Source organism: Lonchura striata, chromosome 23 (assembly GCF_050655825.1).
Source record: "Lonchura striata isolate lonStrDom1 chromosome 23, ASM5065582v1, whole genome shotgun sequence".
Lineage (NCBI taxonomy): Eukaryota > Metazoa > Chordata > Aves > Passeriformes > Estrildidae > Lonchura > Lonchura striata.
In genome coordinates, this window is record NC_140725.1 from 1,803,467 (window position 1) to 1,824,461 (window position 20,995).

At 52.9% G+C, this 20,995-nt stretch overlaps 1 protein-coding gene across 37 annotated transcripts in view; it reads right to left on the minus strand.

Annotated features, from left to right (window-relative positions):
• Nucleotides 1-202: 202 nt before the first annotated feature.
• MACF1 (microtubule actin crosslinking factor 1) overlaps nt 203-20,995 on the minus strand; it is a 142,378-nt gene continuing 121,585 nt past the window's right edge. For 15 of the 37 annotated variants that reach the window (XM_085559688.1, XM_085559687.1, XM_085559690.1 and 12 more), the window contains 29 exons: nt 19,812-19,934; nt 19,623-19,724; nt 18,357-18,458; nt 18,084-18,257; nt 17,833-17,988; nt 17,489-17,686; nt 17,033-17,161; nt 16,533-16,706; nt 15,653-15,808; nt 15,327-15,533; nt 15,082-15,201; nt 14,714-14,883; nt 14,438-14,597; nt 14,012-14,206; nt 13,251-13,379; nt 13,027-13,170; nt 12,736-12,924; nt 12,320-12,437; nt 11,689-11,852; nt 11,338-11,352; nt 10,481-10,643; nt 10,238-10,392; nt 9,919-9,993; nt 9,192-9,209; nt 7,208-7,325; nt 5,712-5,923; nt 5,099-5,209; nt 3,288-3,411; nt 203-1,937 (listed from right to left, as the gene is read on the minus strand). In XM_085559688.1, coding sequence (XP_085415814.1) covers nt 1,618-1,937; nt 3,288-3,411; nt 5,099-5,209; nt 5,712-5,923; nt 7,208-7,325; nt 9,192-9,209; nt 9,919-9,993; nt 10,238-10,392; nt 10,481-10,643; nt 11,338-11,352; nt 11,689-11,852; nt 12,320-12,437; nt 12,736-12,924; nt 13,027-13,170; nt 13,251-13,379; nt 14,012-14,206; nt 14,438-14,597; nt 14,714-14,883; nt 15,082-15,201; nt 15,327-15,533; nt 15,653-15,808; nt 16,533-16,706; nt 17,033-17,161; nt 17,489-17,686; nt 17,833-17,988; nt 18,084-18,257; nt 18,357-18,458; nt 19,623-19,724; nt 19,812-19,934 — 4,221 coding nt within the window. In that variant the 3' untranslated portion in view covers nt 203-1,617. The remainder of the gene's footprint in view (nt 1,938-3,287; nt 3,412-5,098; nt 5,210-5,711; nt 5,924-7,207; nt 7,326-9,191; nt 9,210-9,918; nt 9,994-10,237; nt 10,393-10,480; nt 10,644-11,337; nt 11,353-11,688; nt 11,853-12,319; nt 12,438-12,735; nt 12,925-13,026; nt 13,171-13,250; nt 13,380-14,011; nt 14,207-14,437; nt 14,598-14,713; nt 14,884-15,081; nt 15,202-15,326; nt 15,534-15,652; nt 15,809-16,532; nt 16,707-17,032; nt 17,162-17,488; nt 17,687-17,832; nt 17,989-18,083; nt 18,258-18,356; nt 18,459-19,622; nt 19,725-19,811; nt 19,935-20,995) is intronic. The other 22 variants (XM_085559700.1, XM_085559686.1, XM_085559669.1 and 19 more) reach the window with 12 other exon arrangements.

The window sequence follows — 20,995 nt, forward strand, 5'->3', positions numbered from 1 at the left end:
GCACCCACTTCCCGACCCCACTGAGCACCTCCCCAGCCTCACCCACCCACCTGGACCGTTTAATTTTGGGGCTGCCTGGCTCCCTGCTCCATCCCACAAGAAAACCCGGGTGCCAACATCCCTGATTTCCCCAGCCCCTGCCTTCCCACGCGGGATAACCAGCTCCAGCTCATCCTTACAAAGCTAACACGGGGGAATAAAGTAGGAGGCAAGATCGTTTATTACCGCAAGCAATTTTAATACAAAAATGTGTCTGGTTCTTTTAAACAATTCATTGGTAGAGCTTCGGTTTTGCCTCAATTTGAAACCAATTGAGAGAATCACACAGCAACACGGTCAGAGCCGGAGAGGAACAATATTTAATAAATACAGGAGCTGTGGAGAGCCCTGGGCCCCGGCCCGTCTCCTGGTCACTTGGTCAGTTGGATTTTATTACAAAGAAAAAGGAGCGTACAAAAGCGAGACAGGACTTGCAGCGAGTGTGCTGGTGAGACTCATTTCAAGGACAAGCAAAAACTGTGCGTGTAAGTCCAGATTTCTCCTAGGAGCAGAGTTCACATCAATCTCAGCCTGGCTGGAAGTGGAATGACCAGTTAAATAATAAATAGGAAACAAAGAGATGCAGATAAAACAGTGATTGTGTAAGGAACGCCTCGGGGCGGGCTGGTTAAGCCATCAATCCAGCAAAAAAATCTTTGATTTTGGAGGGCCCACCACCTCTAAGGGATGCATCCCAGTGATCCAGACCCGCAATCCTACCCCATGTATCCGCTGGTGTGAAGCTCCTCCTCAAACCCCTCCCCAAACCCTTCACCCTCGGTTTGTTCTTTAAAAACAAAGTTGTCAGGACAGTATTTTCAAGACAGCAAAATTGTCACGGCCTTTGCTGTAGTGTGTGCAAATTTTATTAAAGTCAAACTCCGCTTTCTTCAGATAAAACCACGTAGCTTTAAAAAAAATGGAAACATAAGCCCCAAGTCCCCTCACCTCATGTTTCTCTGGTTGAGGTATCTGTGATTTACAAAAAGAGAGTTCCTTGAACACTGCAGGATTCAGGTCTTTGCTTTTAAATATAATTTACCTTGCTGAGACAGCAAGTCAAGTTTATAAAGATGCATTTAGGAAACAATCCTAAAAGATAAAGCAGGTTCACACCCTGCACCGCGCAGAAATCCTATTTATATTTTAGTTTTTCTTTACACTTTCACATCTTGACCTTTTTTTTTTTGCTTCCTTTTTTTTTTTAAATCTTTTTCTTGTTTTTTTTTTTTCTTTCTCTCCCACATTTCAGTTTTCCAGGCCCCTCTCTAAACAGGGGTCACCGAGAGGCAATTTTTTTATCTACATAAATATTCACATGAAAATAGTAACTTACAAAAAAAAAAGAGAGAAAAAAAAAAATCAAAACCAAAACAAAACAAAAACCAAAAAAAACCCCCAAATAAGGCAGCTTCATAACACAACTTCTCTTTTACACTTTTAACAATATAGTTTCTCCCATTTAGAATAAATATACATCCAATGTACGGAGCAGGGTTAAAAACTGGACACGGGTCGGGTGCGGTTTTCGCGTTGTTCTTCCTTCCTCTCTCTGTCGGGAGGGCGGCGGGTACAGTATTATCTCTTGGGGCCGGGCGTTTTCGGGGTGGCAGCGGGCGTTTTCTTGGACATGGTGGGGATTTTGGAGGGTTTGGCGGCGGCGCGGCGCGAGCCCTGCCCGCCGGCCGCGCTGCTCTCCGAGGTGTCCGAGCACGCCGACTGCGTCTCCAGCACGTCCAGGTCGGAGGCGTCGCTGCCCCGGCGGCTGCTGGCCCGGCTCCCGGCGCGGCTCCCGGCGCGGCTCGTGGGACGGCTGGCTGCTTTCTTGGGGTCTGCAGGGAGAGCCCAGGGAGCTGGGAGGGAGGTTCTGGCTCCTGAGACCCCAGGGTTTGTGAATCCTGAGACCCAAAGGTTTGTGTCTCCTGATGTCCCAAGGTTTGTGTCTCCTGATGCCCCAAGGTTTGTGTCTCCTGATACTCCCTAAGGTTTGTGTCTCCTGAGACCCAAAGGTTTGTGTCTCCTGATACTCCCTAAGGTTTGTGAATCCTGATGTCCTAAGGTTTGTCACTCCTGATGCCCCAAGTTTTGCTCCTCCTGATTCCTTAAGTTTTGTCACTCCTGATGCCCCAAGTTTTGTTCCTCCTAATGCCCTCTGTTCCTCCTGATACCTTAAGGTTTGTTCCTCCTGATACCCTAAGGTTTGTGTCTCCTGATACCCCAAGGTTTGTCACTCCTGATACCCTAAGGTTTGTTTCTCCTGATGCCCTTTGTTCCTCCTGATACCCTAATATTTACTCCTCCTGATGCCCTTTCTTTCTCCTGGTACCTTAAGTTTTGTTCCTCCTGGTACCTTAAGTTTTGTCACTCCTGATGCCCCAAGTTTTGTTCCTCTTCATGCCTTTGTTTCTCCTGATGCCTTAAGTTTTATCACTCCTGATGCCTTAAATTTTGTTCCTTCTGATGCCCTTTGCTCCTCCTGATGTCCCAAGTTCCTCCTGATATCCTGTTTTACTCCTCCTGATGCCCCAAGTTTTGTTCCTCTTCATGCCCTAAATTTTGTCCCTCCTGATGCCCTTTGTTCCTCCTGATGCCCTGAATTTTGTCCCTCCTGATGCCTTCAGTTTTAGCTTTTGTGTATTCCAGATTCTGTACTTTTATCAGTGTAGAACTCTGAACTTTTACGTAAAGTGGTGACAGACAGCTCAGGCACACAAAACAATCAATTTCCAGCCCCAGAACCACGGGCACCACTGCAGCTTCAGGCCCAAAAAGTGCAAACAACAGGGAATTGAGGAGAGCAAACTAGGAGGATGGGGCTGCACAACCTGGAGTTGGAATTGGACAATTAACCCAAATATTTAAATGGACCAAACTTATAAAAGTGTGAGAGCTCATGACTCAGGGTCCATCTTGGGTGGAGGCACGGCCAGGCTCTCGTGCTGCCCAAGGTGTATCCTGTAAAGGCCTTTTAATAAATCCTTTATTCCTTTAACTCTGTTCCAGGGAGCCTCTCCAGGCATAACTCCCCCATCCCCAGATCCACAGCAAAACCCCCAACCCCTCTCTGGATGCTTCCACCAGCACCCCTGAGATGGAATGTTCAACATCTGATTCCTTCCCGAATTGCAGCAATTCCTTGGAGTGCAGAGCTGTCCCAGCATCTCCTCCCCCACCGCCCATCCCTCAAATATTCTGTATTTTCTCCACTGTGCCGGGGGGGAGTTTTTCCATCTTTTCCCCTCACTCACCTGCCCGAGTGGCTTTGGCACCTGTCGAGGCGGGTGAGGAGCTGTTACTGGTGTCCCCAGCCAGGGAGGTCCTGCTGGAGTGGAAGGTGGGGCGCTTCAGCTTGCTGCCCGCCGAGGGGGTCACCTTGGGAGGAAGCACACACAGGACATCCTTCAGCTGCCACCTGCGCTGTGACAGGCCCAGGTCACACCCCAGATCACATCCTCAGCAAAAATCTGGGCACTTAAGGAACCCCCATCTCAACGGTCAGGGAAGGCACCAGCTGCTCTTTCAGTTTCGGTTCCCTTATTTATAAAATAAGGGAAAAGCCCAAATGCTGAAAATTTGGAGGGGAATGGCAGTGTGTGAGCTGCAGGCTGATGAAAGGGAATTTGTTGGGAAAAAGAAAATCCCAAGCATCAGCTGGGCTTGAAACTTCCACGAGGGGAATATGGAAAAACAGGGATTTTAGAGTCCAAGCAGCTCAAGAGCATTTTGGAAGGTCAAGTCCAACTCGGGATCTGGAGTAGCACAACCCATTGTGGGCAGAGGTGCAGGGACACCCTGGTGCTGATGTCCAAACCCAATGCCCAGAGGCAGCCAAATTGGAGAATTGATGGACAGGGACACAAAGCACAGCAGATGAGCTCTGGCTGCATCCCACAACGGTGCCTTTTCCCGACCTTTGAGGTGTTGGAAGTGCAGCTGGTGTGGGGTGAAGCAGCACAACAGGCAACTCTGCTCCCACCGCTGCTGCAGGAAGCCAAGGGGAAGGTGCCAGCAGGGCGAGGGCACCTGGATCCAGCTGGAAAAGGCAGCTCCAGTTCCAGTTCACCATCCCAAGCTCTGGGTTTGGGGCAGTGCTGCAGGAAAGCTCCTGCCTGTGGTGTCCCCAGCCCTGGGGGTTTTAGTATCCCTGTATCCCTGGAGAGATGGACACAGATCCCAGAGGGCATTTCCCACATTTCCCTGCGGATTTTGTGATTTTTGGGAACCTCAGAAATGTTGGAATGTGATGAAACTGGAGCTGCAAGGGGAGAGGGGCAGCTGAGGGAATCAAAATCCATTAGCACGCGATTTTCGAGGTACCATTGTCATCACCAGAGATTTCGATTCTCATCCTTGATCCTATTTTAAAATAGGCAGCAAGCATCAATTTGGGGCAATTGGGGAAGTGCTCCTGACCTCGAGGTCAATCAAATGAATCCATTTTCCACATGGAAGCACCGCTGAGCAGGACACAGTCACCTCACCAGAGCAGTGAGCCACCGGGATCTACCCGGTGCTCCTCATCACCCACTGGCAAGGGCAGGAAAAGTCCATGAGGAGGCTGAAAACTTTAGGGAAACCAAAGTCCCAGCCCAAATTCATCCTCCTGGGAGCATCAAGGCGGTGGCTGGACACACCAGACGTGCTTCAACACGGTGATAAACACAAGCTCTCCATAAAACTGAGGCGGTGTGCTTACGGTGCATGCGCTGTAGCTGATTTTCAAGTCTCAACTCGGCTGCTGGATTTCAATTTTTGGGAAGCCAAACGCGGCCCCTTTCCAATAAAACTCGGAAAATTAATAAATTTTTCAAAGCGCCAGAGGATTAACACGGTCTGGAAGCGGGCGAAGGTGGATTGGAAAGCGTTGTGCTTCACTCTGAAGCCGACATTTTAATTTTAATCCGAGTTGGAGACCCATGAAAAACGCCAACAGTCGGAGCGTTAGCGGTGCTACAAGCGCTGCTCTAGCACGAGGAAAGCGTTAGGAGCAGGCAGGGCAGTGGGGTGGCTCCGTGCCAGCCTGCCAGCAGCTCCCTGGGGCTGGCAGACCATACTCTACCTCGGCGCTCGGGAGCTGGAAGTCGGAATAATCGATTCCCCTCAGGGGGGTGCCCGCTTTACTGTTTATCAACCAGGGTTTGTCATAACATCGGGAGAAGTGGTGTGGAGTCTGTGAAATGGAAAAGCCAAGGAAAAGCAGGGGGAGAGGTGGGATGAGTGGTAAAAAAATAAAAAAATAAAAAAAGAGGAATGGGAGAGTATCCGGAAAACGAGGGGGGGAACGGCACTAAAATGGAGCAGAATTGTATAAATTAAAATAAAGGGAAGAAACCCAAAAGGTGATGAAATAATGACGTGGTGGGGAAGGAGAGATGAGGGGTGATGGCTTCTTCCTGACACCACAGCCCTGCCTCGGGCACCAGGAGCCTTCGGCTGCACGGCGAGCGCTGGGGACGCTCCTGTGGAGCCACGGGGATCCAAATCTGGGCTGGAAACCTGGAAACCTGCAGCATCCCACCCCCATCCCACCTGGACACCAAGGAGCACCTTCTAGAGCCCTCCATAATCCCCCACGCCCCAACCTTCCTCCTCCCTACACCCGCAGCTCCTCAGCTGGGTTTTGGAGAGCAGCGGTTTCTAAAGGGAGGGGGAAGCTTCAGCCCTGTCCCCACCTTGGCTCCGCTGGCCGGAGTGGCCGGAGAGGAGGGCATGGAGGCGCAGCTGTGGTTGCTCTGGCTGGCACTGGAGCTGGAGCGGGTCGGGGAGGCAGCCCGGGAGGAAGGTTTGGATCTCCGGCCCCGCGAGCGGAACGGGGTCATTCCCTGCGAGGCTCCTTCGGGCAGGATGAACTTCTCCCGCAGCTCCAGGTTGGTCCGTCCTCGTGCTGGAAGGGGAGAAAGGAGGGGAGAGCTCAGCCTGGGAGGGACCCGACATCCTCAGCGGGGCTCAGGAGGCTCCAGGGCTGGGAGCAGCTTCCTTGGGCATCTCCCCACGCAGCGAGGCCACCCTGGTTCTCCTGCTCTGCCTTAAAGCCATCTCCTGCCACGGATCAGCTCTTTGAGAAACTGGCTGATTAAAAGCTGCCCCAGGGCCTGGAATTCACACGGGATGCTCTGTTCCTCTCATGTGGAAAAGCATCCCGATGGCCTTTACCTCACCATGTCACAGTGTGATCTTTACCGTGGCTTACAAACAGCAAAAGCAGCTTTGAAGGGTTGAGGCTCCTGAGAATCTGAGAGAGATTCTGCTCTCTCACAGCTCTGGGCAGCTCTCCATGAATTTTTTGGGGAGAGAGGAGAGCAAACCACCTTCCCAACTTTTCCAACCAGCCATCGAAAACCGATTTTTCAGAATCCTTCATCCAAACGCCTCAAAGAGCTGGAGGGTCTCCCTTTGACAAGCAAGGGGCAACCAAGCAGGGAGAAGGTCTGTGGGCTTCAGCTGACGTGTGCCAGAGTGCTTCATGCTCAGGGGTTTCAAACAGAGAGCCAGGGCATGCACCGAGCCTTACGGGACACCGGGGGGATTCCAGGGCCGACGGATTATGGACCAGAAAGCCAAGAAAGCAATTGCAGGAGGGAAGCACCACGCTGAGATAGGCAAGGGATAGCAACAACCTCGATGTCAGCGCTGCAGAACATCTGCTGCAAAGCGTGAAGGAGCAGGAAAACCCTGAGGGCTCTCCCCGGAGCTCGCTGTAAATCCCGCTGCTCTCAGCAGCAGCCGTCGGGCAGCCGGAGCACGGAATGCAGCAGCTTGAACAAGACACAGCCGAAGCAGTTAACATCCCTGAGACCCCAGGGAGACGTGGAGCACTCACCAAAACTCGCTCCACTCCTGGCCAGCCCCTGGCTAATCCTGCTCTGTCCCCCGGGCATGGCTCTTGTCCAGCCCAGTGGCTCTGACCACTGCCAAACCTCAAGGTTTTGGGGAGGAGGTGACCCCAGCTCCGCTTGCTGAGGTGTTAAAACCAAGGAAAACAAAACCCTTCCCTCTTTCCCTGGATAAACGCTGCCAGGTTAGCTGCAGCACCACCAAATCGGGTGATTCCAAATTCCTGGTTTGCTTCGGATCTGTTTTCTCCAGCTCCTGCCCACGCTGGTCACCCAGCCACAGCATCCAAACTCCCCTGGGTGGGTGAGGAGACCCTGACTGCACCCAGCCTTACCTCTGCACGGGTCATTCTTCACTAGGAACTCGTCCAGGGCCATCCATCCTCCGCCCACACGGACCATGACCGTGCTCCTCAGGATCCTGACCAGCCGCAGCTGCTGGGAGTCGCCGAACTGTGGGGAGAGGAGAAGGTCAGGGAGAGGGGAACAACCAGGGCAAGGCGGCTCCTTCCCTCCCCAGGCTGCACCAAAGGCTTTCATCCACCTATTCCACACTTTAAAGGCTTCTCCAGACAGGTTCTTCTGGAATAAGTGAGAGGTAATCCCAATTGATGAGTTTAAAGATGATGTAAGCAACCCAAATCCTTTAATTTTAAAGCTGGTTTTGGGTTTTTTTTTTTTTTTTTTTTTTTTTAGAGCAACAAAGGAGATTTTAGATTTTGGGGTTGGATGGGTTTTCTCAACCAGAATTCTAGATGTTTTTTTTTTCTCTTTTTTTCTGGTGAAGGAAGGCTGGCAATGCCCTGACCCTCCTGGTGCAGCCCACATGGGAAGGAGCTGGCTGATTCAGCAGGACAAGCTGAGCCAGACACCTCTGATCACCACCAAGTCTGAAATCCAGGGATTCCCCTGAGCCTCAGGCTTGACCCCACCAGCCACAAAGCCCCTGCTGCAGCAATTGCCCAGTGAGGATGTTTGGATGAGCGCAGAGTGATGGGAATCCAGGCAGGAACCCCCAGCAATGTTGATTAGTGATTGTGATGCTCATTAGTGGCTTGAAATGCCTGTGGTATCAAAAAAGTGCGCCCCAGATCAAAAGGGTGTGTTTATAAAGCTCCCCTAAATCTCCTGGACACCCGAGCCCAAGGCTCCTGGGTGTCTGCCAGGCATGGGAGGGACATGGAGAGCCTGGCAGGGATGTGGCAGCTCTGCAGAGCACCTGCTGCCATGAGGAGAAGGAAAACCAGGTCTTGTGCAAGCAAGACCCTCCCCAGAATGATTTAAAAAAAGGGAAAAAAAAAAGCCCCAAATAGGAACATTTTCTGTGGGTGGAGATGCAAAAAAAAAAAGCAGATTCAATGAAAACAGAGAGTGCAGAGTGACTGGGATGGGTCAGGGCAGGAGGTGACATCTCTGACCCGCAGGGACACGGGACCTGGACCATTGGTGGATCTCCCTGCTGTCCTTGTCTCAGTTAAAGAGCTGCCACTGTGCTCACAGGCAGGAAAGGGAGCAGGGAAACTTTTTCCCTCTCTCCAGGCTCTCCATGAGATGTCCTTCAAGAGCCAACCCCGGGGATGAATCAATTCTCGTTATTTTTCAATTTTTGTTGTAGACATTTCTATAATCACTGCCTAAATGAAAGCCAGGGATCTCAGGAGTCATCCACTTCCAACACCCAAGTTTGTTTCATTCTGGGCATCTTTTGGGGCATCTTTTTGGGTGGGCACCATCACTGCATGTGAAAAAGAAGCTTTTTTTCATCTGGGCAGGGGCAGTGGGGATGTCAGAGGGACACAGGGCGCTCCAACCCTGTTCAAAAAGGGGCTGGATTATCTCAGGTCACGACACTCTCAGGATTCATGCAGGTTCTGGAGCCCCAGTGAGGAGTTACTCAGTGGGAGTAGCAGGGATGAGGGTTTAGTTGTCCTACAGGATTACTCAGTGCTCTCATTCCATGGTGATTGCAGTCCAAACCCACCCTGAGCCTGGTGCAGGTTGTGCCCCCTGGGCTGGCTGTGCCCCTCAGGAGGACACATCCATCTGTGCCCCAGTGATTTACCACCATGAATATATCCAGGGGAGGATCCCGGACAGAAAAATCTCTCTGCTTTTGCCAAATCTTGTTTTTTCCATCGAATTTTTTCTGTCCAAATTTTTTTTTTTTGGGGGGTGGCACTCCTCTGTACCAGGCTCTGCTGAGCAGAGCTCCCAGATCACATCCTCCCACAGCACCACAGCATCACAACACACAGAGCTACAGTGGTTAAAAGAATTCCAGAGGTGAAACACAGCACCACAAGGTAAACTAAACTGTACCTGATTGCCGAGGAAGAACTATGGAGGGACAGGAGTGGTGTAGGGAGGGGGAACGGGGAGAGGGAAGGAAAGTCCAGAGGAAGAGGAGGGGAAAGAAAAACAAGAAAAACATTTATGGGATTAACAGTGCAATAATCATGAAATCTGTTAACTGCAGGAGTTAGAAATCTGGGGGGGTTTGGGCTATTTGGGGGGGAAGGAGAAGCTCTGGGAGCTTGGGGCCGGCGCTGCCGGAGCAGGATCAGCTCCTCCCTGCTGGAACATCAACCCCAACCCCAGCTGGGGCAGGAAAGTGGGAATTCCGCCGCCACTTCACCTCGGGGAAGGGTTTGAAACACAACCAGCAGCTGGTTACAAAGAGATTCTGTCAGGAAATTATTCTCCCTTCTTCGGGAGCGAGCTAAGAAAAACACAGGCACAGGGAACACTCATCCAGGAGGGAAACTTCAAGGGCGGCTCCGGCTGAGTGAATGCGGCGTTTCACGGGGGCCCGGGCTGCCTGCCCCAGAACAGGGACACTTTTATGTTCTCCCAGCTCAGGGAACACCCTGGGGCCAAGGATGGAGCTGGGAAAACACATCCCAGCCACCTCTGCCAGCGCCGGGGGATGAGTGTCTGCCTCACCCCGCGTTCCCCCCGTGCCAAGCTGGGCACCCCCTGGGTGATGCCCCCTCCCTTGGTAGGAAAAAGGAGGATTTGGGGAGGTTTCCAGCCCTCTCTGCCTTACCCGGTATTTGTTCTCGCCGATCTGCTCCACTTGGAATCTCTTGGCACACTTGCACTGGGCCACTTGCCTGGTGACCTGCCACCACCAACACGAGAGGTGAGGAACCAGGATTTTGGGAGTGTCCCCCAGTACAAATCAGTGCTCGGATAAAACAGCCCCAAGCAGCCTTTCCTTCTAAAACACGCTCACTTCCAACCAATTAATTTGGCTCAGCACCACCAAAATCCTCTTTTGATCGAATCTTTCTCTTCCCCACTGCCAACCCGCAGCCTGAACCACCCCCAGCCTTGCTGAGCACCCCCTTTTTTTGGTGCTTCACCTCATCCTCGATCTTGTCAGCATCAGTGGTGGGTCTGTAGGCGTCCTTGTTGGGATGCAGGGCGGCCACAAACTCGTAGTAGTCGATGTAGCCGTCACCGTCGCGGTCGAAGATATCGGCCACCGCCGTCATCTCCAGCTTCGTGGTGGGGAATTCTGGAAGGAGGAGGAAATGAGGAGGGGATGAGCTCCTCCATCAGAGCCAGGCATGCAGGAGCAGCAAGGCTGTTTCCCAGGGACTCACTGGAAGCCAGGATGCCGTCGATGAATTCCTGCCGGGTGATCTTCCCGTCCTGGTCCTTGTCGATGCGCCGGAAGAAATCCATCACCCGGGACTTCTTGTGGTTCATCCAGCGCATGTACTTCTTCCTCCAGACGTCAAAGTCAAAGTTTGCAAACTCCTTCAACTGCAAGGAAAGCCCACAGAGAGTCAGTGGGGGAAATCCCCAAGGAGCAACGCTCACCAACCACCCCAAAACGCCTCGGGTGAGCTCCCGACCGCCCTGCCCGCCCTCCTGGGAAGGTTTAATTGGATTCATCCAGACAATTCCCAGCGCAGGGCTTGCCCAGACTGAATTCCCAGCACAGGACACAGAGCAGAGCCGACAGGCAGCACGTGGATTGTGCATCCCAGGAGCTGCTGCGGGGACACACAGGCGGGGAGGATCAGCTACAGGCACACAGACACACACACAGCCCGTCTGCTCCGCCTTCTGGGGAGCCTTCCTCACCCCAGGGGCTTGCCAGGGAGGAATTCCCACTGCCAGCATCAATCTGGGCACGGATCTCCCCTCTCCCTCTCCCTCTGAGCAGCCAAGAAGGGATTTCTTGCTCGTCTCCCAGCTCCACAAGTCCCAGCCAAATTTAGACCCTCCAATTTAAACACCCATCTTATCTCCCCACCCCAAAAGGACCCCACCAGCTCAAGCAGCTCACATAAAGGTAAGACAACAATTTTAAGTTTGGTTTTGTTGTTTTGTTGGGTTTTTTTGTCTCTAAACACTTTTGGGGTGAAAAGCAACAAAGAAAAAACATGGATACGAAGGAACTACACTGACCTACAGCAAAAGCAACAGAAAACAACAAAAAAAAACCACTCACTTCTGGGCATAGCTGCTTTGTTAAGCATAAATAAAAACAAAAATGACATTAGATGGTTGGATAAAATAGAGACAGTAATTATCAAACTAATTACTAGGAGAAAAGCAGGGTCTGGCTGTCATTAACTCTACAGATACCAAATACAGGGGCACAAAGCTGGTTAATGTGCAGTTAATTACTTAATTACCAAAAGGTTTTTAGCCTTAATATTTTAGGAATATTTGATTTCTGAAAAGGCAGCAGGAACTGTCTGCAAGAGCTGGGGCAGCACTGATTTTAAAATGCTTCTTGCACCTCTCTGGGGATGAACTCCCAGCTCCCACCCTGCCCAGAGCAGCCAGGGGTTGTTACCTCCTCCAGCCTGTCCAGGGCATCGTTGAGCTTCCTCTGCCTCTCCAGGGCCAGCAGCCAGACCTGCTGCCAGCGGGCTGAGAGCTGGTTTATCCTGGGATTCTTGGTTTCAGACTGGGAGATAATGGGCATGCTGGGGGGAGCAGCCTGCCCCAAGCACTTCCCTGGGAAAAAAAAGGGAGAGAAGCTGTTTGAGGTGCTGAAGAGCAGCAGAGAAATGTGGTTTGGGTTTTTTTTTTGGAAGGGAAAACCTCCCACGGCCTTGCTGGCTGCTGTCCCCCGGTGGGAGGACAGGGTGACAGACAGCTCTACACCCACATCCCCTAGCACTCAGGAATTCACACTGGACTCTGGCTTTGAGAAACCACATAAAAAGACCCCAAAACTTTATCCTAAAGCAACTGCAGAGAATGAGAGAGAGAGGGGAGCAGTGCTGGCCCCAGCACCCCCAGGAACAGCGCACCCAGCACGGCTGTTTTGGGAAATGTCACCTGGATTCTCCCCTCCCGACGAGGCTCAGCCGCCTTCCTGGTGGCTGCTAGTGCAGGATGCCTTGTTAATTGATAATCACAGCTAATTAGCTTCCTAGGAATTTCATTTCCTGCCATCCCAGGACCCAAAGCAGACTCACTGTTGCTGCGGGATTTGTCGATGAAGGGCCCGTGGGGAGGCTCAGTCGCTTTTCTTTTGTAAGTTTTCGTCACCCGGTCCACGTCCGGCTGTTTCCGTGTCATCTCCTCCATAAAGGACTGTCAAAACACAGAAAAGAGGAAAAAAACCTTTGCAATTTCAGCCTTTTTGGCTTTCCAGCCCTCACTGGGACGTGCCAGGCCTGCAGAGGCAGGTGAACATGGAGCCCCAGCGATTGGGGATTGTGGTTGAGCCGCTGCTCAGAGCTGCCTTGGATTTGCCCGGAGATGATCCCTGGGCTGGTTTTGCTCCAGCTGGGAAGAGGGAATTCCAGGAGAAGGCAGTGCCTCCTCCACCCAGGGAGCCAGGGGAAGCCTCCCTCCCCTGCCCCTCTCCCGAGCTCAGCTCGGGGCTCACCTGGTGTTCGGAGATGAGCGCTTTGACCTGATCAATATTCTGGGGCATGGGGTCCTGGTCCCGCTGGATCAGGGTGGTCTCAGCCCACTGGATCCAAGCCAGGAGCTCCTCCAGAAGCTCTGCATTGGCCACCAGCTCGGAAAGCGCCGACTCCAACCTCTGCTGGTGCTGCTTTGCCCACGTGAGAACCTGTTGGGAGCACGGGGTGAGCACCCGGCGTGGGAAACCTGGAGCAGGACCCACCACTCCCTGGAAGCAGCAGCAGCCTGGAACCAGCCCTGCAGGACTCACCTCCTCGAACCTGGCTCGGATGATGGTGATCCAGTGCTTGATGGTGGTGATGCAGTCGGGGTGGCAGGCGCCCAGGATGACCTCGCCCATCGCCACCGCCGCGTTCACGTCCACCCTCTTCTCCTCCACTTTCTTCATGAACTCCTGCAAGCCCCAAAGGAATTACTTGCTGATATTCCCCCCTCTAAACTTGGCCTGGGTTGTGTTTTGGAGCTCCCCCTCACCTTGTGGGCATCGATGAGGGCCTGCAGGGCCTCGGCGTCGTCCGGCAGCGCTCCCCGAAATCGCAGGGACTGCTCAGCTTCCGAGAGCCACTCCAGCAGCATGTGCACGGCTGTCCTGAACTCCTCAGCCTGCAGCAACAGCAGCACAGGCTTTTGTCAGCCCTCCCCCTCCCCAGACAGGCTGCTGCATTCACTCCTGCCAGTGACAACACTCCTGGAGTGACAACAGGGCTGAAAAGGGCTTTAAAAGCACATTAAAAATGGGGGAAAAGCTGTTTGGGGCTGGGGTTTGGGCTGCCGGGTCCTGCAGCACTCTGGCACCTCCCTCCCCTCAGCATCAGCAGCACTGAAGAAGGAAATGTTTTTAAAAACAGCACAAGTGCTGTATCCTGAGCAATTTGGCACCTGGATAGTTTATTCTGTAAATTGCCTACTTGAAGTAAAAGCTGCTTAAGAGCCTTTGACCTTTTTGGTTGGTTTTTTTTCATTTTTTTAGCTTCAATTGAGTCTCTCTGGACACTGGCAAACACTGGCCTGGCCTGTCGTGCACATCAGTGAGATCTTTCCATCCTCCCTTTTCAAACCAGCCTTTATCTGCTCATTTTTTTAGGAAAAACAACCAGTGACAGGCTGATACCACCCCACTGCTTCGCAGGAACCACTGCAGGGCTGGCGTGTCCTGCCTGGAGAAGGCAAAACCTCTTCCCTGAGCTTGGTGTGGAACAAACCTGGAGGCCCAGCAAGAGAGTTTTCCTCCTCACCTGCTTCAGGGCCTGCTCCAGGCGGGTTTGCTTGGACACAGAGAGCTTGCACACCGTGTCCCAGCGGTTGCTGAGCTCCTGCAGCTGCACCTTCACCCAGGTGGTGTCGTCCCGGCTGTTGTCGATGAGCTCCCGGCCCGAGCGCTTCAGCACCTGCACGGTCCCCGTGCGCTTCCCCAGCTCCTTCTGGAACACCTGCATGGACACAGCAGAAGCTGAGCAAGGCCAGGCAGCTCCACTCCTGTCGCCTTCCCAGTAAGGTGGAAGTTCTTCCCGTTTTTTGGATGTTTTTTCTCCCCTTTTTATCCACTGCAGGAAAGCAGGACAGGCATTCCTGCAGCAAAGCACCAGCTCTGCTCTTTGGCTCTTAGGGAGGACAAGCCCCACTCAGGTCTTGGAGAAGAGCTTGGGGGAAGGTGCTCTCACCTTGTGAGCGTCCATCAGGTTCATGACCAGATCCAGGTCCCCGTGGACAGGCTGGTCCTCAGCTAACTGGGGCTCCACCTTGTAGAGCCAGTCCACCAGAGCCTGCAGCGCATCCATGAACTGCCCAGAGAACAGCAGGGCCTCCTCCAGCTTGTGCTGCCTGGAAAACAAACATCCCACTGAGCTCCCCTGAGCAAATCTCTCCTTTTTGTCACACCCCAGTGACCCCATGCCCACCCTGTGGCACTGCTGGTACAACCCTGGGGCCGGGCTCACCTTTCCACGGATTTCCCACACACCGTGTCCCACTTATCCCGGACTTCTCCCAGCAAATTGTCCAGCTTTTGAGTGTCATCTGAAAGCAAGGCTTTTTCTTTGAGGGCTCTGCCTGTCCTGATGGTGGTGTCATACACAGGCTGCTTCCCACCCAGAGTCTTCTGGAACTCCTGGGAAATGGGAGAGAGAAAACAAAACTGCTTCACAAAGCCTGGCCTTGGCTCTGAGGATTCCCAGATTTCCATGGCAATGGGAGGCATGGACGTGCTTTTCTCCTGTCCTGGCAGAGGAGATATTGCCCTGCTCACCCTCCCAACAGAGCCCCTTCCACCCTGTCCAGCACCAGCCTGGCTTTGGCAGAGCTTCACCTTGTGTTTGGAGAGCTGGAGCTTGATTTTGTCAGGATCATTGGAGATCTCCAGCTCTGAGTCCAGGTGATTCTCTGCATCCTCCAGCCAGTCAATCAGCTTCTTCCAGGCTTCGTGGAACTGCAAGGCAACACCAGCAAGGCTGAAACTTCACCCCATGGTGGTGCCCCCAGTCCCTTTGTGGTCCTGGGATCTCCTTCTGGCCGTTCCCTGGGCTCTGCCACAGCCTTGCCACAGCCTCTCACCTGCTTGGCTCTCTTCCTGGCGTCGTCAAGAGCCCGGCCCCGCTCCACCGAGCGCTGCACCACCTTCTCCCAGCGGGATTGGACGCTGACCAGCAGGTTCTTGATCAGCACCACGTCCTGCTTCTGGCTGAGGAACTTCAGCTGGTTCCCGCTCTGGTCCAGCTCGATGATGCGATCCCGGTGCGCGTTCACCTCGTTGGCGAACACCTGCCAACAACCAAGGGTGTCCCAGGTGTCAGAGGAGATGGCTGTGACCTCGAGGAGCCACGGGCAAGGCGAGGAGCCGCCCTGGCTCCCTCCATCCCGGGGATGGAGCCCTCGGGTACCTTGTGCTCGTCGATCTGGGCCAGCACCGCGGCCAGGATGAGGCTGGGCGGGGGTGCAACGTTCAGGCTCTGCTCAGCCAGGGTCAGCCAGTTGATGAAATCCTGCAGGGAGTTCTGGAAGTCCGTGGCCAGGGCCAATGCCTCCTCCAGCTTCGCCTGTGGCAGCGGGGAGGGAGAGAAAGAGAGGGAAAAAACACAACACGGAGGGGTGAGAGCTCTGATCTGCAGACAGAGGCAGCCTTTGTGTCCCTGCAGCAGGAACCTCAGCGCCCCGGCCCAGGAACGCCGCTGCCTTGCCAAGGGGAGGGGGCTGCAGTGAAAGGCAAGGCTTTCTCTCCAAACAAGAATGGTCCCTGAAAGAGGAGCCCTTCCTCAGCACCCCAGCAGCTGCGTCACCCTCAGCTTCCTGGGAAAGGGATCTCCGTGGGGACGGGGCTGGGTGGGAGGGGGATGAGGTTCTGATGGCAGCAGCTGCGGCGCTGCAAATTTATTCTGGGCCCGGGCCACCACGGCCCTTGTTTTATCTCATCCCCGGCCAAAAGCTGAGGATGGAGTCAGCTTGGAGGAGGGTTTGGCTTGACCAACAAAGCCTGCCTTTGAGAGCTGCGGGAGGCTTCTTCCCACCTCCCTGAATTAACCCAAAGTGCCATTTCACCCTCATTTTCTGTGCGATTTAACCAATTCTAACGACTATCGACAAAAAAAAACCCCAGGCTAACAGCTTGACACTCAGCACCACCTGACAAACAGACTCAACCTTTACACCCAAGGGAGACGGATTAAAAAAACCCCAACTCCCAACTCTGTGGGGAAAGCAGAGTGGCAGCAGCTGCTGTCAGACCATGGGGCAAGGCTGGATGCATTTTTCCCTCAACATTACCTTTCTCTCCTCCATCTTGGTGCTGACCAGGCACCATTTCTGCTCCAGCAGGGCCACGCTCTGCTCTGTCTTGGAGCTGGAGCCGGAATCGTCGCGGTTGAGCAGCATCAGCCTCCCCTTGGCCAGCAGCTGGCTGTAGACATCCTCCTTGGCTTTGAGCTGGCTGTACAGCTCCTGCAAAGAGCCACCAGCCAAGGGTTAGGCACAGAAAAGCTCAGAGAGGGAACACGCCGTGCTGCAAGGCTGCAGGTGATGGGAACACGAGGCTGGGAAGTGACAGCAGGGCGACACTTTGAGCTGAGAAAAGGTGGTTAAAGCATCCTGATGGTTGTTCCAGGCATCAGGAGCAAAATTATCTGGAAGAGGAGACCAGAGCAGCCTACTCTCCCCATCACACACAGGAAGGAGAAGTTTTGATGCTGACATTTGACAGGAACTTGCTGAATTAAAAGCATATATATAAAAAAAAAATTTTTAAAAAATCTCTCCTGAGAAATTACCATGTGGGCATTGAGCTGCTCCCGGGCAGTTTCTGGCAGACCTCCTGTGGGTTTCGATGCCGACAATTGGCTCTCCATCCTCGTTAGCCACAGGAGGAAGTCTTCAATCTCACCATGGAAACCCTGAGCCTGTTGGGGAGCAGAGAATGGGCCCCGGATCAGATGACATCAGCCACCATTGATCATGTGCCAGGGGTAACGCTGGGTTTGCTTTGAAAGCAGATAAAGAGGCAGAGCTGGACGTGCCAGCGTGCTCAGGAGGGTGAGACTGGTGTGCCCACAACCCACAGGTGTGCCTGCTCCCCACTGCACTTCTGGGCAGGCACTGAACCACAGCAGTTACAGAAAAACATCCATAAATAATCCCAGAGTCGCCACAACTCCTTCCCTGCTTTTATTCCTCCCTAAAACAAAGGGAAAAAGGGACACCCCACTGCACAGGGGGGTATTGCTGACCTGCTGGAGCGTGGATTGCAGCTGCTGCTCCCTCTCCTCTGTTTTCTGCAGCACGGATTCCCAGCAGGAATTCAGCTTCTCCAGGCGGTTCCGCAGGCTGCTGGCATCATCCCCTGCACTCGACTCCAGCAGCTCGTTCCCTGCTTTGTTCACTGTCTCCACGGTCGCTTGGTGGGCCAGGACGTCGTTCTTCAGCACCTGCACGAGGTGGGCAAAGGTTGGACATCGCTCCTAAACGCCCTGCCTCGCTCTCAGGGATCGAAACAGCTCAAAGCCTTCGTGAGAAATTGAGTCCCGCCAGGGGAACGGGGCTAAAAGCGGATCTGGAGCGGGAAAACACTCACATGGTGCTTCGCAAGTTCAACCTCGATGACTTTGGGGTCCCCGTTGATGGGTTTTTGGGCATCCAGCAGCTCCTCGGTGTGGGTCAGCCAGGCCATCAGCTCGGCCAGGGCGTGCTGGAACTGGCCCAGCGCCAGCAGGGCAGCTTCCAGCTTGTGCTGGGCAAGGACAGGGAGGGAAAAGGGCAGTTTTAAAGGGTTGGGGAGCACCACAGCCTGTTTCATCCTGTGACAGCCCCAGGTGTTCACTCTACCTGTCTGTGAGCAATTTTCTCGCCCAAGTTCTCCCAGAGATGTTTGAGCTCTGTCAGTGGCTCCTTGATGATGTCTCTGTCTGTCTCATCCGTAGCCTTTTTTAGCATCAGTTCACCTTGGTGATTAAGCTTTTCCATCTCAATCTGCTGCTGGTAAACCTCCATTTTAAACTCCTGCCAAGACAAGCAGGACAAGAACCAGAAGCGGGTGAATCACCGGAGCCCTGCGAGGCGAAGCAGCGCCGCAGAACCTCTCCCTGCCCTCCCAGCTACCTTCATCTCGTTCATCTGCTCCTTCACCGTGCTGAGGTCGGTGCCCACAGGGGACATGTTGCACAGTTTGATCACGGCGTTGTCCAGCCAGTCAAACATGGCCTGCAAGGAGCAAGGACAACGTGAGGCAATGGCAAAGTGTCCCCCCTGCAGCTGGTCAGGGGACAAAGGTGGTCCCTCCACCACCCCACAGCCGTGAAGCTCGTCTGCCAGGGCAGCTCTGCCTGCCCAGCTCCCTCCTGCCTTCCCTCACCCTGCTGCTCTGAGCAGGAATCAAGTTTTGGGAATGCTGGAACCCCCAGCCTGGTTCAGGGGTTCCGTGTGGTGGAAAAGTCTCTCCTCCCACCCGAGCTTCCAAAGAAAACTCAGCAGCCTCTTGCTGTTGGGTCTCAAGGCAGTTTATTGCAAGTTATCTAAAAGATTTTCTCCTTGGGCTGCTGTGGTTTGCTCACAGCTCAGGCAGAGGCACACACACACCCTGACATCCTCTCTGACTCCCAACTGCTTCTTCTCCCCACCCCGGGCTACTCTTATCTTTTATATGGTGCATTACATGATAAATGTTTACAGTTTTTCCCAATGCCCATTACCTATATTAAATGGTGCTTTTCTATCTTTTATATGGTACATTACGTGTTACATGGTTACAGTTTTTCCCCAATGCCCATTACCTATATTAAATGGTGCTTTTCTACTCTAAACCAACCTGTGAGTGCCAACATCACCAAGAACATGGAGGTGAGGAAGAAGAAGGAGGAAGAACAGGATCAGCCCACTTTCCTCCATCTTAGAACTTCTGACCCCCATGTACAAAGCAAAAACCCCCCTGCACAAGTGTTAAAACCCCCTCTACAATACTAAAAAAATTTCGCCTCTACTTTGTAACTACTCCTACTATACCATCTAACCCTTTGTGACTGGTTTGTTCCACCTCCAAAGTTGGTAACTCATTCCATGGCTCAAACTCAAAATCACAGCTGTTTCCAGCTGCCTGCCAGGGTCTCAAATGCTTCTGACCAAGGCCTGGAACCTCCAAAAATGTCTGAGGGACATTTTGAGTTCCAACAGGGAAGGCCAATGCAATCAAATATCTGCTCCTCCTCAGAGCTGGTGGCTGAGCTCAGGCTGGCTCAGAGCCTGCAGATGCTCGCCCAGGAGATGCTTCCTGCCCTAAGGAATTGCAAATCCCAGCAGAACTGCAGGGAGAGGGCTCCCAGTGGTGTTCCCCAGGCCCACCCACGCCACACCAGCAGCCCTGCCTCTTACTTGGAGCGTGTCTTGGTACTGCACAGCTGACTGCATGGCTTCCTCCAGCTTCTCCAGCCTCTCCTTCCATGTTTTGTTTAGGTTTTCCCACGCGTTGTTCATCTGTGGAACACAAAATTCGCCAGGCTCCTCAACCAGAGCTCCCACTTGCTCCCACCTGATTTTCTCTGCAGGGGAAGCTCTCCTTACCTCATCAATGCTCTTTTTCACTTCTGGCTTCTCAGTCTCACCGCAGGCAAAGATCAGGTCGGTCCCGAGGAGGCGGATGAACTCCAGCTCTTCGTGCAGCCCGTCTGTCTCCTCCTTGATAGTCTGCAGAGGCACAGCCACAGAAGAAAAACCTTTATGATCAACCCCTCTTCCAAAACTGCTCCATGAGCAGGAGGGTCCTTCCTGCTCCAGTGCCCCACTCCTTGGCCAACAGCCTAACTCCAAACCCCAAGAGCAGGTGACACAGAGAGCTGCTGTTGAGATGGTTGCACAGAAGAATTCTGAAAATAATAAATTCTGAAATTTATGCTATTTCAGAAGGCCTCTCTCTTCTCTCTTTGTTTCAAGATTCCCAAATCTTGATTGTAACAGCATGCTCTTATACCTCCCCACAAAGTTTATACTTTACTCATTGGCTACAACAGATCAACACAGTGCTCATTGGTACAAAGCAGTCTCCACCACTGTTTTCAGCTAACATCCAGCTGCAGGTTTCTCTCATTTATCTTTTTCTTCTTCTCAGTTTCCATGTCAACAACCTTGGCAGAATTCCTTTCAGGGGTAAATGTGAACCTTATCAGCTTCTTCTCCAGCCAGCTCTTCCTGGCTCCCAGACCAGCTGTCAGCCCCTTCCACATCAGAGAGCAGGAGGTCATTTTTGTCACCACCACCACCACCCTGGTCTGCTCCCACCTCTGGGACTAAAATAAGAACATCTGTATTTAGCTGGGAGCCTGAACTGTCCTGAAGATGTTTACAGGAGCGTTTTGTCAATACAGGAGTGAGGGTTTTGAGGTTCAAAAGGTACAAACCAGAGCTAGAATGGTTATGAAAAGGGAGCAGCAAGGCTAAACTTAGCAAAGCATAAAGAAACATCCCAGCTCCTCATGGCCTGAGTCAACTCAAATCCACCTGAAGTGCATTTTGCCACTTGAAGCAACCAGCAACAGACAAATCCAAGCACTTTATCTCTGGTCTGACCAAAATCTAAATATACTGCTCCCACGCCAGCCAGCCTCTGGCTGGGGCTGGGAGCAGAGCCCTGCAAGCCTCCACATCACTCCAAGCAAGTGGGCACAGAGCTCTGACCACACAGAGCTCCCAAAAGAGCTGCAGATAATGTGATTTAAGGTGAAGGACATGTGAAATCCACCTCTGGCTTT